At 39.4% G+C, this 18,290-nt stretch overlaps 1 protein-coding gene across 1 annotated transcript; it reads left to right on the plus strand.

The window, feature by feature from the left end:
• Positions 1-4,461: 4,461 nt before the first annotated feature.
• On the plus strand, positions 4,462-17,480 carry LOC308105500 (Fc receptor-like protein 4). The gene is made up of 12 exons (XM_080456264.1): positions 4,462-4,545; positions 7,707-7,742; positions 10,383-10,669; positions 11,046-11,324; positions 12,681-12,974; positions 13,392-13,646; positions 13,777-14,019; positions 14,298-14,423; positions 14,646-14,664; positions 14,786-14,883; positions 15,084-15,131; positions 17,018-17,480. Exons 3-12 carry the CDS (start codon positions 10,597-10,599, stop codon positions 17,023-17,025), a joined length of 1,443 nt encoding a protein of 480 aa, XP_080312390.1. The 5' UTR covers positions 4,462-4,545; positions 7,707-7,742; positions 10,383-10,596; the 3' UTR covers positions 17,026-17,480.
• The last annotated feature ends 810 nt before the right edge of the window (positions 17,481-18,290 follow it).

Below are 18,290 nucleotides of genomic sequence, written 5' to 3' on the forward strand. Positions count from 1 at the left end.
AGATCTACAAGCTCACAACATGTTGTGAGTTTGTAGGTATAAAATAGGTCTAAAGTGGTAAATGTATGTTTTATAATAATGTATATCTACAAAGTAACACGTAACTAAAGTTTTCAAATAATTGTAGTGGAGTAAAAGTACAATATTTGCCTGTGAGATGTAGTTGAGTAGAAGTAAAAGTACTGATAATTGGAAATACTCCAGTAAAGTAGAACCTCAACTGGTTAATTAATGATGTACCCTTATAAATGTAGTGGATGAAGAAGTACAAGTAAAGTCAAATGTTGTGTACAGTATATATATATATATATATATATATATATATATATATATATATATATATATATATATATATATATATATATATATATATATATATATATATGGTTTTTTTTAATATTTATATTCTGTCATTCATTATACGTATATTATAATGAATTGATTACTGCAACAAATTAATGATGCAGCACTATTGTTACAACTTATGTGCATGCAAATATGCACTGAAGGGCAGAGCAGCACTCACTCCAGACCGTTCTTTGCGATCCGGGGTGACCGTGTTTAGGGGCGAGGCAGAACGGCGCTGATCGCTCACCCCAGACCGTTGTGATCAGGGGCGGCCGTGTTTAGGGGCGAGAGATAGTGAAACACGGCCGCAGAGTTGTGGCTCGTACAGATTTTCGGAGCCTCAACACGTATGCTCGTCTGTTAAGAGGTGTAAAGTAACTAAGTACATTTAGTCCAGTACTGTACACAATGATTGTGAGCTTGTAGATCGGCTGTCAGAGTATTTCAGTATGCGCGTGTGTGAGTACTCTGTGTGACGGTGATTGAAACCGGGCGGCATAGCCGTTTCAGTCATTCAGTCCGACTTGACTGTAGCCTGTAGTAGCCTTTTCATACGTTTCCTTTGTCCTCATCTTGCGCTAATGCACGCAACTGTTGCGCCAGGTTGTGTTCTTGTTGTTGCGCATAAAAGCGTGCATCTGTTGTCCGTCAACAACACAGCCAGGCTCTCTCCCCAACTCCTTTCGCGTATCTACTGGGTTAGGTGCCTCGGAGGCGAAAGGAAAAAGCCGTGCGCGTGCTCAAACATGTTCATGGACCCCCAGATTAATATGTATTTGTCAACAGGCCCCCCCCCCCCGATCTATTTTGTGGCAGGGAACCCCCTTCCCTGCGGGGACGGGCGATGTGAAGTCGTTGGCGAAAATGTTCTGTCTGTCTGCCTACAACACAGAGGTGTAACTAAGTACATTTACTCAAGTACTGTATAAGCGCGCATCCGACAGCAGGCGTGTGTAGTACTAGCATGGCATAGAGGCGAGAGGCGTGTCTAGTCCCATAGCTTGGGAGGACGAGAGGCCGCCCGTTCAGAGTATGGGAAAATGGGAAAATGTCCCCATTGGCTTAAAGGACAGCCAATGACGCAAATCTGTCGAATGCAAATGTGTAAGGACAGCCAATGACGCAAATCTGTCGAATGCAAATCTGTCTGTCGAATGATGTGTCATAGGTCTGTCTCTTAGTAGAGCAGATTGCATCTGCTAATAAAAAGGGCACCTTGTGCGGTGCACGGAACCGCCGGCTGCCCTAGTAGTGTGATATTTATTACAGGCACATCTTGTACGTCGTAATTGCATATGTATTTGTTTCAATAGCCACATGCTGTCTGATGCAGATGTGTACACTAAAAAAAAGAATTAAAAAAAGGTTGTCCCTCGTACGAGATTAAAGACTTGGTGATCAAGCTTTTGTGAGTTATGGAATAATCTTCCCTAGACCTAAGATCTGTGTCCTCTGTGGACATCTTTAAACGACTACTCACCTATTCAAGCAGGCTATTATAATAGCTCTTTGTGATTTCAGCTCTTTGTGATTACAGCTCTTTGTGATGTATTATATTGTGATTTCCTTTAACTCATACCGGTTGATTGTTTAAATGGCGATTGTTTTATTTTGTCTTTTGATTTTATTATTGATATTTTCTTCTGCTCTTAAACTTAAAGCACAAGACTGTCAATGTCTGTGAAAGATGCTCTGCAAATAAAATATACTTACCTACTTACAGTATGTACTTTAATTGTTAGATTTAACACTCTGAGAAGCCAGAACAATTCTGTTTTCAACATTAAATGCTGTACAGGCATCTTTTTTACAATCCACTCCTTTGTCTTTGAAAAAATATTTGAATTAAATAAATAAAATCATTTTTTCATCCAACACACAAGTTATTATGGATTCTTCATAGAATGAAGAGAGTTATAGAAATATGACATATGTACTGTACAGGAACAACTCACTCAGCAACACTCAGCTTTTTGTACATAGACATGTTTAGTGAAATTATAGGCCTACTAGTATAGAAAACAATGGCCGTAATGTATTGGTTTTGACGCCCACACTGAGTGCATTTATGTAAACATTTTCAATGGTAGAACCCTCAAGATTCAAGATCTCTTAAGATTGCTTTTTCTCTTCTTCTGCATGCAGCATCAGAAAAAAAGCTGATCATGTTTCTCCTAAAAAGACAGCAAAAATTAATGAAAGAAGAAATAAATAGTGCAAGAAATATCAAAATATCAAAATATCAATCTAAATAAATCCTAAAACGGAATCAATTCATGACAAAAAAAACAAGCATAACCAGATAAAAATAGAGTTAATCTCATCTAATGCATAGTTCACTTGTCTCATCATTAACTTAAAAGAGTTCAGTAATGCTTGTTCAAACCCTCTCATGAAAATGAGTCAGGGAAAACATCACTTCTCTTTCATCTCTCTTGGTACTTCCCTAATTAGAAACATACAGTACAATCTCCAATAGTTCTGGAGGTTTTCAGATATACTGGTGGCTCTGTGACATCATATTCTTAGCAGTTTTCAAATTATTCAACAACTTCTTCCACACTGCCAGCTGGTGACAGATGATGGGACTTACTGCATTATTTCTGCCATTATTGTAATGTTTGTTGAGAACACTCATCCAGAGGCTCCTTTGATTCTGTTCACTCATTACTTAAAAATATATAATATAATCTCTGCTTGTGTGTATGGCCTTCTGTCCCCATTATCTGAGAAACGGCTGACTGATTGGCGTCAACTTTTAGAGGTAGGGTATGTGATTTTCTTTGGTTACAATAAATATTAGATAGCTCTATATTCTGATAGTACTCATTGCTATAGGATTAAAAATGGGATTGGCTTTCAAAATGGTCAATGGGGCTTTGCCCTCAATACCCAGGGCTGCCAACATTGGACTGTCAAAGCCACACCCCAAGCACCCTCACACAACCCACACACCGCGGGGGGTCTGGGGGTCCCCGAAACAGAGTAGGTGTAATTTCTGGTGAATTGTGTGAGTTTGATACCTTTATAAGGCTTGCTTTACTAGCATTGGAAAATGATGGGTACTGTTTCATCCATTACAACGCTAAAAGTAGGCCTAGTGGCCTACCTATCTAGCCTGGTAACCCCCCCCCCCCTTCCGGAAATCTCATTTGCATTAAATGGAAATGAGATATCGGGAGGGAGGGGTTTACCAGGCTACTACCTATCTACCAGTACAAATGTTATAATGATAAGCTAATTAGGATGGAATATGAAATATCGGACACATCAGTCTTGATCACATGACTTTAGAGATACTGTGTACCTTTTTGCGTGATTTTTGGACAGAATCTGAAGGAGTAATAGCAACAAAATTGTTTTTACAAAAGTCAGTCTCCTGGTGGCGCTCTAAAAGGCAGATGTGAAAAATGCAGGGCAAAGGTTTTTCCTTGGCCTCTAGGGAGTGTGCATGCAAAGTTTCACGCAGATCGGTGCAGTTATAGGTAAAAAGGCAAATCGGCCTGTTATAGCGCCACCATGAGGCTGCTTTGAAAAATTTCAAGTGGCATTTCTTCCTCGTCCTAGTGGGAATGTGTGTGCAACATTTCACGGAAATCGCATGCTGCGTTCATGATTTGAGGCATTTTGTTCAAAACAAACCAATCCTGCAAACTTTGGAAGGTAATCGTAGCCAGTCAGGATGGAATACGGAAAATCGAACAGATTCGTGTTGATCACATGACTATAGAGATACCGTGTACCTGTTTAGCGTGATGTTTGGACGAAATCTGTAGGAGTAATATCAACATTTCTTTTTGCAAAAATCGGCCAATCTGAAAAATTCAGGTCAAAAGTTCGGCATCCAGGGACTGTGTGTGCACAGTTCCACAGCGACCGGGCCAGCAGTGTGGGAGATTAGCTGCTTGCAGACAGACGGACACACGGACGGACGGACAGGGTGCAAAACATAGTCTCGGCCATGCCTTTCGTCCTGGCGGAGACAAATATACTGAGCTTGTGGCAAGCAAGTGTAACATCTTTCTCACGCTCTCTAGCTCTACTCCCCACACCCTTCCTGTGTCTTTTATTTCCCTGTTTCATACAGCAGTATTAGGTCACTGTGTATAGGTAGTAGAACAGTTATTCTGAAGAGGTATGAGCAGAGCCGTTCATCACAGCAGAGGATGGGGCCCAATCTGCCTTATGTGCTCCTCTGTGAGTATATCACTAATATTATTAATAGGTCTATTGAGCTTGTTTTATAACAATTTACAATTTAGGAATTTAGCAGACGCTCTTAATCCGGAGAGATTTACAGCAAGCAAGGACAACACAAAGTAATACATCAAATGCATGGAAATAGTAATCTAGGATAAGTTAACCAAGAACCTATCATCAGTCTGAACATTAGAATATCAGAAGAAAAATAAATCTGTACATTGAAACCATACACACTATAGGATGCCAGGTCAACAATGACCTGGCATCTGTCTACATAACATGCTATCTAAATTACATTTTAGCCTTTGCATAAGCCTGCAAGGTCGTCAAGGCTAGGTCAAGTGCTACCTTCTAAAGTGGAGTCTGAAGAGGTGAGTCTTCAGATTATAGCGGAAAATTGGGAGTGAGTCTGCAGTTCTAACTGCAATGGGGAGTTTGTTCCACAGTTTGGAAGCCAGGAGAGACAAGAGTATGGGACGTGTGGAGTGTTGTCCTGAATGTTTTAGGGAAGGTTCAGACAGCCTCCCTGTGTTAACTGATGTGAGTGAGCGGGAGGGGTTGTAGAGTTGGATTAGGTGTTGCGTTGAATGGGCTGCCATGCCTTTGGTTGCTTTGTAGGCCAACATCAGTGTTCTGTACTCTTTGTCTGTGCGGGCAGTAACATGGAGCTAATGGAGGGAGCGGAGAAGGGGGGAGACGTATGAAAATGTTGGCTGGTTGAAGACCAAGTGTGCTGCGCTTAACCATTACAATGACGGAACATGTGGCTGTACAACATCATTATGTTAAAGTTAAGCTGCTGAGTTTTAATACAGTAAAAGCATGTCACTGGAATCAAGTGTTTTTTTTTGTTTATGTTTAATGAACAATGTTTTGGCCTTACTGTAGATGTATCGTTTCAAGAATATTTCAAATGTCTCTTAAATCATTTGATGATCTAGTTACAGAATTTGACCTTCCCAGATCTACATTCTGGCAATTTTTGCAACTGAGGCACTTACTATGTGGAGTATTTGGATCATCCAGAACTCTGCCTCAACATTCTGAGCTGTTGAAGGGCACCACAATGGTGTTCGGTACAGGGCACGAGGCCTCATTTTACTATTCTAAGATCTTTATTGAAAATACCAAGGTGCCTAATGTGTTGAAAATATTATGGGAGAAGGACTTGAACCTGGATATTGGAGTGGAGGAGTGGGATAAAATCTGCAAAAACTCAACAAAAATGTCTAAAGATATCAGAATCAGGTTGATTCAATTTAAAATCCACAACCGCTTCTAAACACCCAGGATCATATGGCGTTGTCTTATTTTATTTTTTTAATTTAATCTTATTTATTGTATGGTATTGTATTGGTTGTTGTTTTTGTTGCATTTGTTGTCTATTTGTATGTCTGCTTCTTGTGTTTAACATTTTCCTTTTGTTTATCTTCAACTTTTTGTCATACATTATTTTTTTAAATGTACTATTAATAACAATAACAACCAAAATAGCAGAACATTATAACAGTGATTATGTAATTATACACAGACACCATCTAGCATCTGCTTCTAGTATACCTGCAAAACATTTGTTGCATATCAGAATATTATTGCAAATTGATTCACATTCTACATCATTAACCACATAAACCCTCTTTAACCTAACGTCAAGGACCCCCAAATTGATTGTATTAGGCTGTGGAACCCCCATTTGAAAGGATTTTGTGCCAGGGACCCCATAAGAGAAGATTTGTAAAGATTTTTCAAAAGTAGCAAAAAAATAAATGTAATCATTTTGCCCAGGGGTCTTTGCTTGGTCCCCTCCTTTTTTCCCTGTACACCAATCTCTTTGCCAAAGAAATAGCAGTCTTACAAGCTCACAACGTGCCGCATTGCGCTGCATTGTGAGCTTGTACATCTGCTATTTGTCTGAATGTTCACCTATTATGTCATGCCTACATACAGTATAGGTTTGTGCATGAACATGACCGTGTGCGTGCGTGCGTGCGTGCGTGCGTGCGTGCGTGCGTGCGTGCGTGCGTGCGTGCGTGCGTGCGTGCGTGCGTGCGTGCGTGCGTGCGTGCGTGCGTGCGTGCGTGTGTGCGTAGGAGGCAGACAGGCCACTGGTCTTCAGTGTCTATTGTTCATAAACCTATAGTTGCCTTGTGGAAGTAGCTCTTGGAGCCTGCTGGTCCTGATGGCAGCCTTGAGGCTACGGTTCTGTTTGCCAAACGTTCCATGTTTAGGGTGGTTAGGGTACTTTAGAATCCTACAGACAAAACCTGGATTAAAGTGGGCTAGAGTGTTTTAGGGCAAACTTTTTTATGTCAAGGACCCCCAAACTAATCTGTATTTGGCCATGGACCCCCATCTGAAAAAGTGTTGTGCCAAGGACACCCAGAAGAGAAGATTTGTGTTAAAATATATTTTTTAAATAGCTGATGTACACGCACTGTGAGCTTGTATATCTGCTATTTTTGAATAGCCAAAATATAATATGTACAGTATAAAGTGGTTCAAATGACTGTGATGCTATATTAACACATTTTACTGGGGACCCCCTGGAACCCCCCCAAGGACCCCTTGGGGTCCCCAGACGCCACTCTGAGAACCACTGCCATAGGGTGTAAACTGGACTAGCCCAGAATATACCCTGTGTATAAAGCAGGCTAAACCTAAGCTCAAACCTTAACCTAGACTTTAACCCAAGCCCACTTTAACCCTGGGTATAGTTTAGCAGGGGGATCATGTGGGCTGCTACACCTACAGTATGTATACTGTATGTCCTGGATGGAGGGAAGCTCACATCCACTGATGCTCTGGTCTGTCCACACAGCTCTCTGTAATGCTTAGTGGTTGAGGGCAGAGCAGTTCCAATGCAGTGATGTATCCAGTCAGTATGCTCTCAGTGGTGCAAGGCCTTTTGAGGGAGAGGGGACATAGGGGCTAAAACTAAATCAATCGGGTTAAAGGTCGTAGTATCTTGGGCCCCACGCTAAACTTCTGCAGCTGCCTGAGGTGAAAGATGCGTTGCTGTGCCTTTTTCAACGCCTGAGCAATATTACTCAGCAATCCTGTCTGTTTTGGTCAAGTGTAATTATTATGCCTGAAGACTATAAGAAAAAAAATGCAGATTTATCCTTAACTTGCTATTGTCTCATTATGTTTTTCAGTGCTGAGTGGCTTCTTCTCCTATGGACATAGTCAAGGTGAAGATTTATTTTCTATTTACTATATTCTCTTTATACTCAGTCACTGTCGTATTTCCACTTGTCATATTTCTATGTCTATTTGTTTAGCCTTACTTTCAAAAGGAATACACATTGTAAGTAAATATAATAACATTCCTGTATTTTTTATATATTTTTTTATGAACAACTGCTTAGTTTTAAAACAAAGCATCCCCTCATCAACAACATAACATAAACAAACCATAAACCCGACTCAGAATAATAACGTTTGTAGAGAGAAAGAAGACAAACGTTTTTGTTTCACAAAGTGATGAGATGCACAGCACTGTGGTTGTACAGAGAGGTGTGTCTTCCTGTCATTCATTGTGGTCTCACTGCATAGTCACACACACACACACACACACACACACACACACACACACACACACACACACACACACACACACACACACACACACACACACACACACACACACACACACACACACACACACACACACACACACACACACACACACACACACACACACACACACACACACACACACACACACACTAACGATAGTATCAGATGGAAACATCACCCACTGAAGCGTCACTGTGATGGAGGCAGTATGTGAGTGTGGTTTGACACACAGCCTGTTTCCTTTGTGGTCAGTGAGGACTCTGATACCAGCCTAGTCTTCAGTTAGTGTAGATTATTAGTCTGTTTTAACAACTTAAACATTATAGAATGAGTCAACAGATGAATTCTCTCTCTATTGTGAACACAGCTGTTTGTAATTATTATATCTCTGCTGTCCGGCCGGAACCAGCTAAATCCAAAATGGTAATTGTTCAGGAAATGAAAAACAAAATATCAATTTTTCTGAAAATGAAGAAAACCTTATATTTTTAAAACAAAGCAATACTGCCTCATCAAACTTGGTATTGTGACTTTATATATTATCAGATACTTGCATGTGTCATTATATTATCACCACTTTACTCAAATCCAGCTCAAGTGGAGTTAGGAGTTTTGTCCAAACACAAATCCAGCGCAAGTGGAGTTAGGAGGTTTTGTCCATCATTGATAAGAACAGCTGGCAATGGATCTCAAAGCTCACAACACATCAAAACGCATTGTGAGCTTGGAGATCAGCTATTTATGGTGAGCGCCATCCTCATATACTAAGTATAGATCAAGCTGAATTCTGTACTTAAACAACTTTTATTTTAACATGCATTGTGGATCTAACTGTTACCACTGTTGTTCTTCTACAGTTGAGTGCAACAAACAATTCTGCCTCAATACTCAATCATGTATTTAACAAAAGCAATCATGGCACACCAACAATAAATAAATGGCATATAAATACAAAATACATTCATGAAAAATAGAATCTGTAGCCTATCAAATCTGTAGCCTACTGCACTAACAATAACAACCACAGTTGAATTTACCTATCATATACCTATCAACATTTTATTATCACACTGTTGTGTGTTGTGTGTTGCGTGTGTGTGGTGGGTGTTTCTTAGTGCTTTAGATTGTCATAAAAGCTGTGAAAGTCTTTTGGCATGATCTCCTTGAGCTCTTGGAGATGTTTGAAACAAACTCCTGCACAGACTCATTCTCTGTCCATTAACATTTAAAAAGAAACCACGAGCAGATGACCTTTGTGAAGACACCCTTCTCCTCTTTACTGGGGTGACATCTATCAAACCTTGCACATACATTCTCTTCTCTTCCCAGTTTATGTTCTCCCAGAAGCATTGAAAAATCTTCTCCCTGTCTGCCTCATACAGAGCAGAGCTTCTCTGAGAGCCTGAGAGGAGGGGGGAGTTGTTTGTTTTTGACGGACAGTTTGAGGGTCCAATGGAGTTAGGAGTTTTCGTCAGAGGCGCTTTTTAATACTTTTCATATGTTATTATTTAAAAAAAAATTACACAGATGTAGAGGGGGTTCAATAGCGTTGAGTTAGCTGGTCCCGGCTGGACACCGACGATATACAGTATATTATATCAGTATATTATATCTCACTGCCAAGTCTAAGGACTGGAACATAATCTCCTAGTATTTGTCACACTGATACTGAATATGTGACAGGGCTTGTGAATGTAAGGTTACCTTTTTGAATGGGTTTAATGGGTGAAAAGATATTAATTACACTTATGAAACATTAGGCCTAACATTTATCAACTATGAGGTCATTGCCAGCTACTTTCAGCATCATGCACGTCTACATATGAGCCATGACACATCAACAGGTTGTGCATGTACAGTATTTTGAAAACCTTCACCTCTTCTCTCTAGAATGTTAGTTGATCCAATGGTCCTCTTGGGATTTCTTGTGAATTATAATGTAAGAGCCATACATTTTGCAGTGGTCAATTGAATAATCACTTGAACCCCAGCATCCATACTCTGGGGGCGGGGACATTAGCCAAAAATAGCAGATATACAAGCTCACAATGCGTCGTTGATACGACACGTTGCGATCGGCTATTTTTGGTGAAGAGATTTCGTGTAGAGGGGAAAAAGCGGTATATATGCGCTCTCCCACTTCTACTACACCCCTAAAAACATTTATTACACTAGTACACATAATGTCCTCATCATCACTAGAAGGCTTCTTGCTACGTTTTAATTTATTTGAGCAATATCTCTTTATTTAGATGTGTTTGATCAATCCTAGCTGTTTGGAGAAATTGGAGAAATACAAGTGTACTGACATCGAATAGAGTGACCCTCACCTGTACTGTGGAAGACAGAACAGCTTCATGGAAGATCTACTGGTACAGAGACAACCTACAGTCTGAACCACTGGCTGTGACAGATCAGTCAACCTACACATTCTGGCCCTCCAGTGTCTCAGAGAGTGGAAACTACATGTGTCGAGGAGGGAGAGGAAACCCACCATACTACACACTTGACAGCAACTCAGTTCATATCTCTGTCTATGGTGAGTTATATACAAACTATACACTATAATGTGTTTGATTCTTATGAAACAACTATAATCAAAAGGTTTATGCAGCTTCCTACATTCACACCTGTTATTTGTTGAGACACAGCTCAGTTGTATAATTAAAATAATTACACAACTGAATAATTTGTTACCTTAGCACTGCTGCCTCATAGAAAGAGTGTAGAGTTTACTTACTCCTATCAGTGCTCTTGACCAAGACCTTAGAGTTGGAGCTGGTGTCCATATGCTGCTTAGTTGCTGCTATTAACCAATAACCATCCTAATAGTTAGAAGGATGTGTTAAATACAGAGGATGCATTTCCCCACAAGGATCAATGAAGTAACTTAACTATGTGTGTTACTTTTACAGAGGCGCCTGTGCCTGTTCTCAGCAGACAACCTGACTGGCTTCAGTTTTTCATTGGACAGACTGTTATTCTGAAGTGTACGATACAGGAAGAAAGTGCCTCTGACTGGAAGTACACATGGTGGAAGGATAAATATACCCGTGTCAAGACGTCCAGTGAAGAACCTGAATACAGTTTAAGTCCTTCTCAGACATCCAGTGGTGAATACCAGTGTAGAGGTCAACGCAAGCATGACCACCAAGATTCCAAGTTCAGCAATACCATCACTGTGTCTTTTAAAGGTAGGCTATGGTTTAATACTCTTGACTTTCATCTGCAGTCTGGAGGTCCTACTGATAAAGAGTAGATAGAGATAGAAAAACATTTATTACATAACACATGACCAGTATCCCTTGTTTAGCCTCAAGACATGCAGTAGAATATGTACAGTATATGGTTGACCGGAGTCCCTCAGGGCTCTATATTAGTGATATTAAGCTCACAACATCATGTCGCAGTGTGATGTGACGTGTTGTGAGCTTGTCGATCTGCTATTTTCTGCGACAATACGGATAGTGGGAACAGTGATATGTTTTTTATTTTACTTTAGGAATGTAGCCTATTGTTCTGAATGACCATCTAAGCAGAGAGAGTTCAGTCATTGTTCATGTAAACATCATTATCTTATCGGCTGTTTTAATGTAACATTTGTATTCACATGTATTAGCCACAATTAGATTAGCTGCTTTGTGTTATCTGCCAAAATAATAAAAGCCAAACATGTGTATGCCTGATGTAAACCTAGTATATCTAAGCCAAGTGTACTTATCTTGAGGTATGATGATGATATACTTTATTAATTCCCAAAGGTTAAATTCACATCGTCACTAGCACAGAAACCTTCAAATACATGTATTAAAATGATAAAACATAGGTGTGGCTTCCCTGTGTTTAAAAAAGTAAATCATCACCGTCATGCTAGGGACGGCCATAGCTGAATGGGTAGAGAAGCCAGCTATAGGAAACAGAAGGTCTGGTTCGTGCCCCGAATGAGCAAGACACTTAACTGCTCCCCGGACACAGTGTGTGTGTGTGTGTGTGTGTGTGTGTGTGTGTGTGTGTGTGTGTGTGTGTGTGTGTGTGTGTGTGTGTGTGTGTGTGTGTGTGTGTGTGTGTGTGTGTGTGTGTGTGTGTGTGTGTGTGTGTGTGTGTGTGTGTGTGTGTGTGTGTGTGTGTGTGTGTGTGTGTGTGTGTGTGTGTCTCCCCTATTGGGAGGAGCAGCAAATTTAGAAACCAGCAAAACCAAACAACCTAGACCCAGTCAAGCAAATGTGTGCTAAAACCAGACTTCACACCCACGTCTCAGAGATGCTGAGGAAATGCATCGGTTTCCTTCTACTGTTTTGCATTACTTAAATGTGTATGTACGCACACACGCACGTGTGTAGCCTGTGTGTCTCTGCAGAGCGAGAAAAACTGCATTATGCAGAAACGAGAACAGTCATAGGAAAACATGTAGACGTGAAAAAGAAAGTTTATGTACATTAAATTTTTTGTGCAGCCTTCAGGCATGGCATGGAAATAATGCACCAAGAGACATAATGTCATATCAATCAGCAAACAAAGTTTTTAATCCAGAGAAATGTTCTTTCCAACAGGCCAGTCTGTTCTGAGTGTGTCTCCATGGTTGAGTCCTGGAGTCTCAGTGACTCTGAGCTGTGGAGTTAAAGAATCATATACAGACTGGAGGTTCTACTGGTACAGAGCTGTTCCTCAACCATCACACAACTCCTACACTTATGAGCTCTTACCTGGTAGCCACAATGGGACTGTAGAGGCTTCCTACATCATTCATGATCCTACAGGCACAGGAGGATATGTGTGTAAAGCTGGGAGAGGAGACCCAGTTTATTACACTAGGAAAAGTGAACTTCAGTTTGTGTGGTCTGGTGGTGAGTGTGACTCATAATTCATCATTCTTTATTCTAAAATGTTGTTTTCTTAACATCCTACAGGACAGACCCAGTGAGTGAGTGAGTGAGTGAGTGAGTGAGTGAGTGAGTGAGTGAGTGAGTGAGTGAGTGAGTGAGTGAGTGAGTGAGTGAGTGAGTGAGTGAGTGAGTGAGTGAGTGAGTGAGTGATTGAGTGACTGAGTGACTGAGTGACTGACTTTCTGACTGACTGACTGACTGACTGACTGACTGACTGACTGACTGACTGACTGATTCACTCTCCCACTCTCCCCCATTTTCTATTGTATTTCTTTCTCCACATCATCTCATCTTTTTCTCACTTTTCTTGCATTTAGTTCAACATTGTCATCGTAACACTGCTCTTTGTTTGACCTCTGATCCTGTGTTGTGTTTTAGATGTTCATTCTTCAGCTTCTCTCACAGTGAGTTCTAACAGAACTCAGCACTTCAGCTCTGAGTCTGTCTCACTGAGCTGTGAGGGAAACTCTGCTGAATGGAAAGTGAAGAGTTATACTGACCGACTGAATGAGTTTTCATCTAGACCTTCAATGACTGGATCTACATGGACCCACACCTTACATAGAAGTGGAGTGTACTGGTGTGAGTCTGGACTGGGAGAGTACAGCAATGCTGTCAACATCACAGTACATTGTGAGTACAGTTACTTTATATAGAAATACTGCTGCGTTTCCATTCCATCAACTCATTAAAAGCATGCTTTTGCATTTGCTCAGTGTGAATCCTAAGTAAGACTGTTTTTTTATCTTAAATTGTTTAACAGATGGTCCTGTCATCCTGGTGAGCCCTGTTCAACCTGTGACTGAGGGACATTCTGTGACTCTTCAATGCAAACACGAAACAGATGAGTCACTCTCCAACGTGGACTTCTATAGAAATAAAGAACTGGTCCAAAATAAAACCAATGGAGAGATGATCATACCTGCTGTCTCTAAGTCTGATGAGGGCTTCTACAAGTGTAAATATTCTGGAGGAGAATCACCACAGAGCTGGATGGCAGTGAGATGTGAGTTTACTGCCAACAATTTACCTTTTTCCTTTTCATGTATTTAAACAATATGCAAATTATACAATTAACACATTTAGTTATGTGTTATATTTACAGCAGGAATATGGGGGAAAACACTTTTCAATGTGGAAGAATTACACAACAAATGTTCTATATTTTGTAATTACTTAAACAAATCTTTCCAGCTTTGTTTGTAAACTCCCAATATCTTTAAGCATTTGAAGTAAACATAAATGAGTTGTTATGATACTAATCTATGTATGGATGTCTTATAGTGTCTCAACCTTCAGTGCCTGTGGAACAGAGTTCTCTACATGTAGTGGGACTGATTGTTGGCCTTCTTGTTGTGATTCTACTGACCATCTTTCTGCTCCTGCTGTGTCGATACAGAACATCCAAAGGTAAGAACCACTCAGTTAGGGATTATACGTGTGTGTGTGTGTGTGTGTGTGTGTGTGTGTGTGTGTGTGTGTGTGTGTGTGTGTGTGTGTGTGTGTGTGTGTGTGTGTGTGTGTGTGTGTGTGTGTGTGTGTGTGTGTGTGTGTGATACTGAACAGCAGAGGACTGCTTTGTAGTGTTAAACACTATTTAACATATTTGGGCTATTTTTCTTTTCTTTACAGATCCATGTTGTGCCAGCCGGTAGGTAGAGCTTTCTGTTCTAGGTAGGCCTGGAATTTCATCTTTTTAGGGGCAAAGCCTCTTATCAAATCCATATATTTTTATACTTCATTTCTGATAAAAATTTATCCTTTCATTATAGATCTGTTCAGTCTCAGGGAACCAATCAGGTCTCAGCGACAGACCAGAGGACCAATCAGAGTGGTACTTTTGATGACGTGTACTGCCCACTGCAACACGGTCAGTCTTTGAACCAATCATGATGTCACCAATATGACAAGGATGTTTGGTTCCCATTTATAATGTAGAAGTTTAAAGATTAAAGTCTGTTTTGAGTTAGTTTGTCCTAATTAGCAGAATAATTAACTAAATTGAAACCATGTTTAAAATGAAAAAAATAAATATGAACCACATTAATGCTTATTTGTTTGCTTATTTAGGCGACACACACGTTTATGGAGTAATCAACCTCTCTGACTATGAAAATGGTACAGTATATACTTTTTAAAGATCCAATTAAATAGTCTTAATCTCATTTAATTTAAATGAGAGTTCAATAATGTACTGTGAATAATCAATCAAAACATTTGCTCAACTTGAATTACATTTGCTTTTTTTGTTTGTTTGTAATTTCAAATTACAAATTGTTCTGTACGAGACGGTATAGCGACTTGTCCCAAATACCAAAAGATAAACCACGATCCCAAAAGAGACTAATCTTCCAGCTGGTACAAGACGGCACAAACGAGTAGCACAATAGAGCACCGAAGTCTGACATCACTGCCGTTAGAGGCCGCATTCCCCCTGGTTCACAGAGTTATTTATTCTATTGAAAATCCCCAGAGAGAAATCTTAGATTCTCTATGGGGAATTTAGAACTGTGTTCCAAAATGTATCCAAAGAGTGAGAATCTTTCCTTTTCTTTATCCAAACACAGATGTTATCAAATGTAACTCAATATCATAAACAACACAGAGTCACATACCTGACAGAATCGCCCGTCTGATTTGTACATTTTTGGAACACAGTTCTTATATGACACAATCTAAGATTTTTCTATGGGGATTTTCAATAGAAACAATACTTCCGTGACCCAGGGGTTAGTGGGAGTGACTTCGGTTCTCTATTATCATTGCTATCTTCCGACTGACACAGTTGTTATTTTAGTGCCTGGCGCCCATGTTGTTTAGATAGCAAATTATGTTGCGCTATTTATAGGCATGTTGGTCTTAAAATGGGGTGTGGTCTGACTCTATTGCAATCAGAATGCCATGAACCCATGGCATCCTGGCTTTCTTTATCTGTCTCAGTGGGCAGCAGTTGAGTTAACAGTCGTCAATACCCAGGCACAGACCGCATCGTCTCACAGTTATGTGTCTCACATTACTAATAGGCTACTGCTAGATGGTCCCACAATTGATTGGTTTGTGTCTCCTCCAATTCCTCCAATCCCATCTAAATAACAATGGGCCTATAGCTTTCTCTTAAAGTGAAGGGAAGAAGACACTAAGATAGGTTTAATTGATGTAACACCCAAAACACAGCCATGACTAATTCGCGCCTGCTTTGCGACCAGATAATTAGCAAAATTGCCATGGATACACCCCCAATGCAATTTGTGCCCTGAATTTTAGATGTGCGCCAAGAACGTCTAAATTGGACTGTCTGTCTGTCTGTCTGTCTGTCTGTCTGTCTGTCTGTCTGTCTGTTTTTTTTTATCGCTTTTTGATCGCTTCCTACAAGTGTAGAATCTAATTCCTTCTCTTCCCTCTAATTGTGTCACCCACTGCTTAGTAATTACTTCTTTAGTAACAGATATTGTTTCACTGAAAATGTATAAGAACAACTGTCATGATGAGAATTCATTAATTCAATCAAATCGGGTATTAAATTATGTTTTTAAAAAAGTGAAACTTTTAAATTATGTTTAAAACTAGGAGGATAATTTGTCAAGGGGAATTAGTCATAATTTCACAACAACTGCAGTTATAACATTTTGAAAAAGTTTACTTGAACAGACCAAACCTGTTAAAAAACAGGATTGAATCTTTAAATATTCTCATCATGCCATACTGTTCTAAAATGACAACCCTAGTTTGTGTATTAGTATCATCAGAGTCCACAATTAATGATATTTTGAGGCGAAGTGGTTATTCAGTTAATTTCCAGTGAGTAGAAATATCTGTGATCTGTTGAGATGGAATTAAAACTGAACTCAATGAATGACAGAACTCAGACACTTGAATGAGAGATAAATACAGTTTTTCATATTCCACAGTTAAGGAAAAGCAGTGTAGATAAAATGACTACATATTATACTGCATGTTCAATGATAGATTATCCTGTTTTAAATTATACTATCACTTTCTTTCAGGTCCTTAGGACATAGGAAAACCCAACGCCACACACCTGGATAAAGTCAAATGTGACTAATATATACTGTCTAAGTGCACTGCAATATAAAGCTCCAGGATAATGTGTTTTACCATAAAGAAAAAAAAAATCTGCATTAATTATATTATGTTCTTAAAGCCATTTTGTTATGTTGTTAATTTAAAGCTGCACTATGTAATCACCTTTTCCTCTTTTACCCTGGATTTGAACCCGTCTCTCCTGCGCAAGTGCTGACATTTTTTACCATTGAGCTAATGGAGCCTGCCTTGCTCAGGGATAAATTGAACCTTGATCTTCAGGTCGAAATTTGTGTAAACAGGATTGTGTCAAAGGTCATGTCTCACCTAGTCACAGGAACTAAATGTCTCAATAGAAGAGCAGGGAGACTAACAACCACCCCAATTATAGAAGTTATATTGTATTAACATACTCTACCATACAGATTGAACACAATTACATTTGATTAATTATTAAAAAAAAGTTACATAGTGACAGAGTTTTAACCCAACATTGTTCCACCTGACTGTTAATCATCAAGTGTCACGTGTTGAGTTTCATGTCAAGCTTAACTGTACATCCATTGCTGTTAATTATTTGCTATCAGAAATTAAAAAAAAAAAACATATCTGCTTATCATTGCTTTTATTTTCATATTACCATTTGTTTCTTTCTTTATAATAAGTGTGACAAAACCCCAAAGGGATTTGCTTGTTAGTATAATTATTTTCAGTATGGTTAAAGATTTGATTCATGTTATATGACCAGTTTCATGTTGTCATATCAAGATCCATACTTTCTGTTGTGTTCTAGGTCTGATCTAGGACCTATTATATATTATAATACTTTTAAACCAGATAGGACGGATGAAATCAATGTAGCCTACTGCATGATTGTTTGTTGCCATTAAGAACTGGATGGCCAACAACTTTCTACAACTAAATGCAGAAAAAAATGAAGTCCTATATATTGCTCCAGATAAGATTGCTGCAAATGTTGCCAACTGTCTTGGGTCCCTGAACCCCAAATGTGTGTTCAAATCATAGACACATTTGCATTATATTTGCTCAAGCTATACTTTTAGAGAAGCACATTAACGCTGTGTCCCGTGCTTGTTTTGATCATCTTAGAAATATCGCTCAACTAAAATATCTGTTGTTTTCACACAGAGCTAGAAATTATTATACATTTGTGTGATCACGCCTCCATTATTGTAATTCTCTTTTAACCTGTCTCTCTAAAACATTAGTCCAGAA

Source organism: Gymnoscopelus braueri (genome assembly GCF_963280865.1).
Source record: "Gymnoscopelus braueri genome assembly, chromosome: 17".
Taxonomy (NCBI): Eukaryota; Metazoa; Chordata; class Actinopteri; order Myctophiformes; family Myctophidae; genus Gymnoscopelus; species Gymnoscopelus braueri.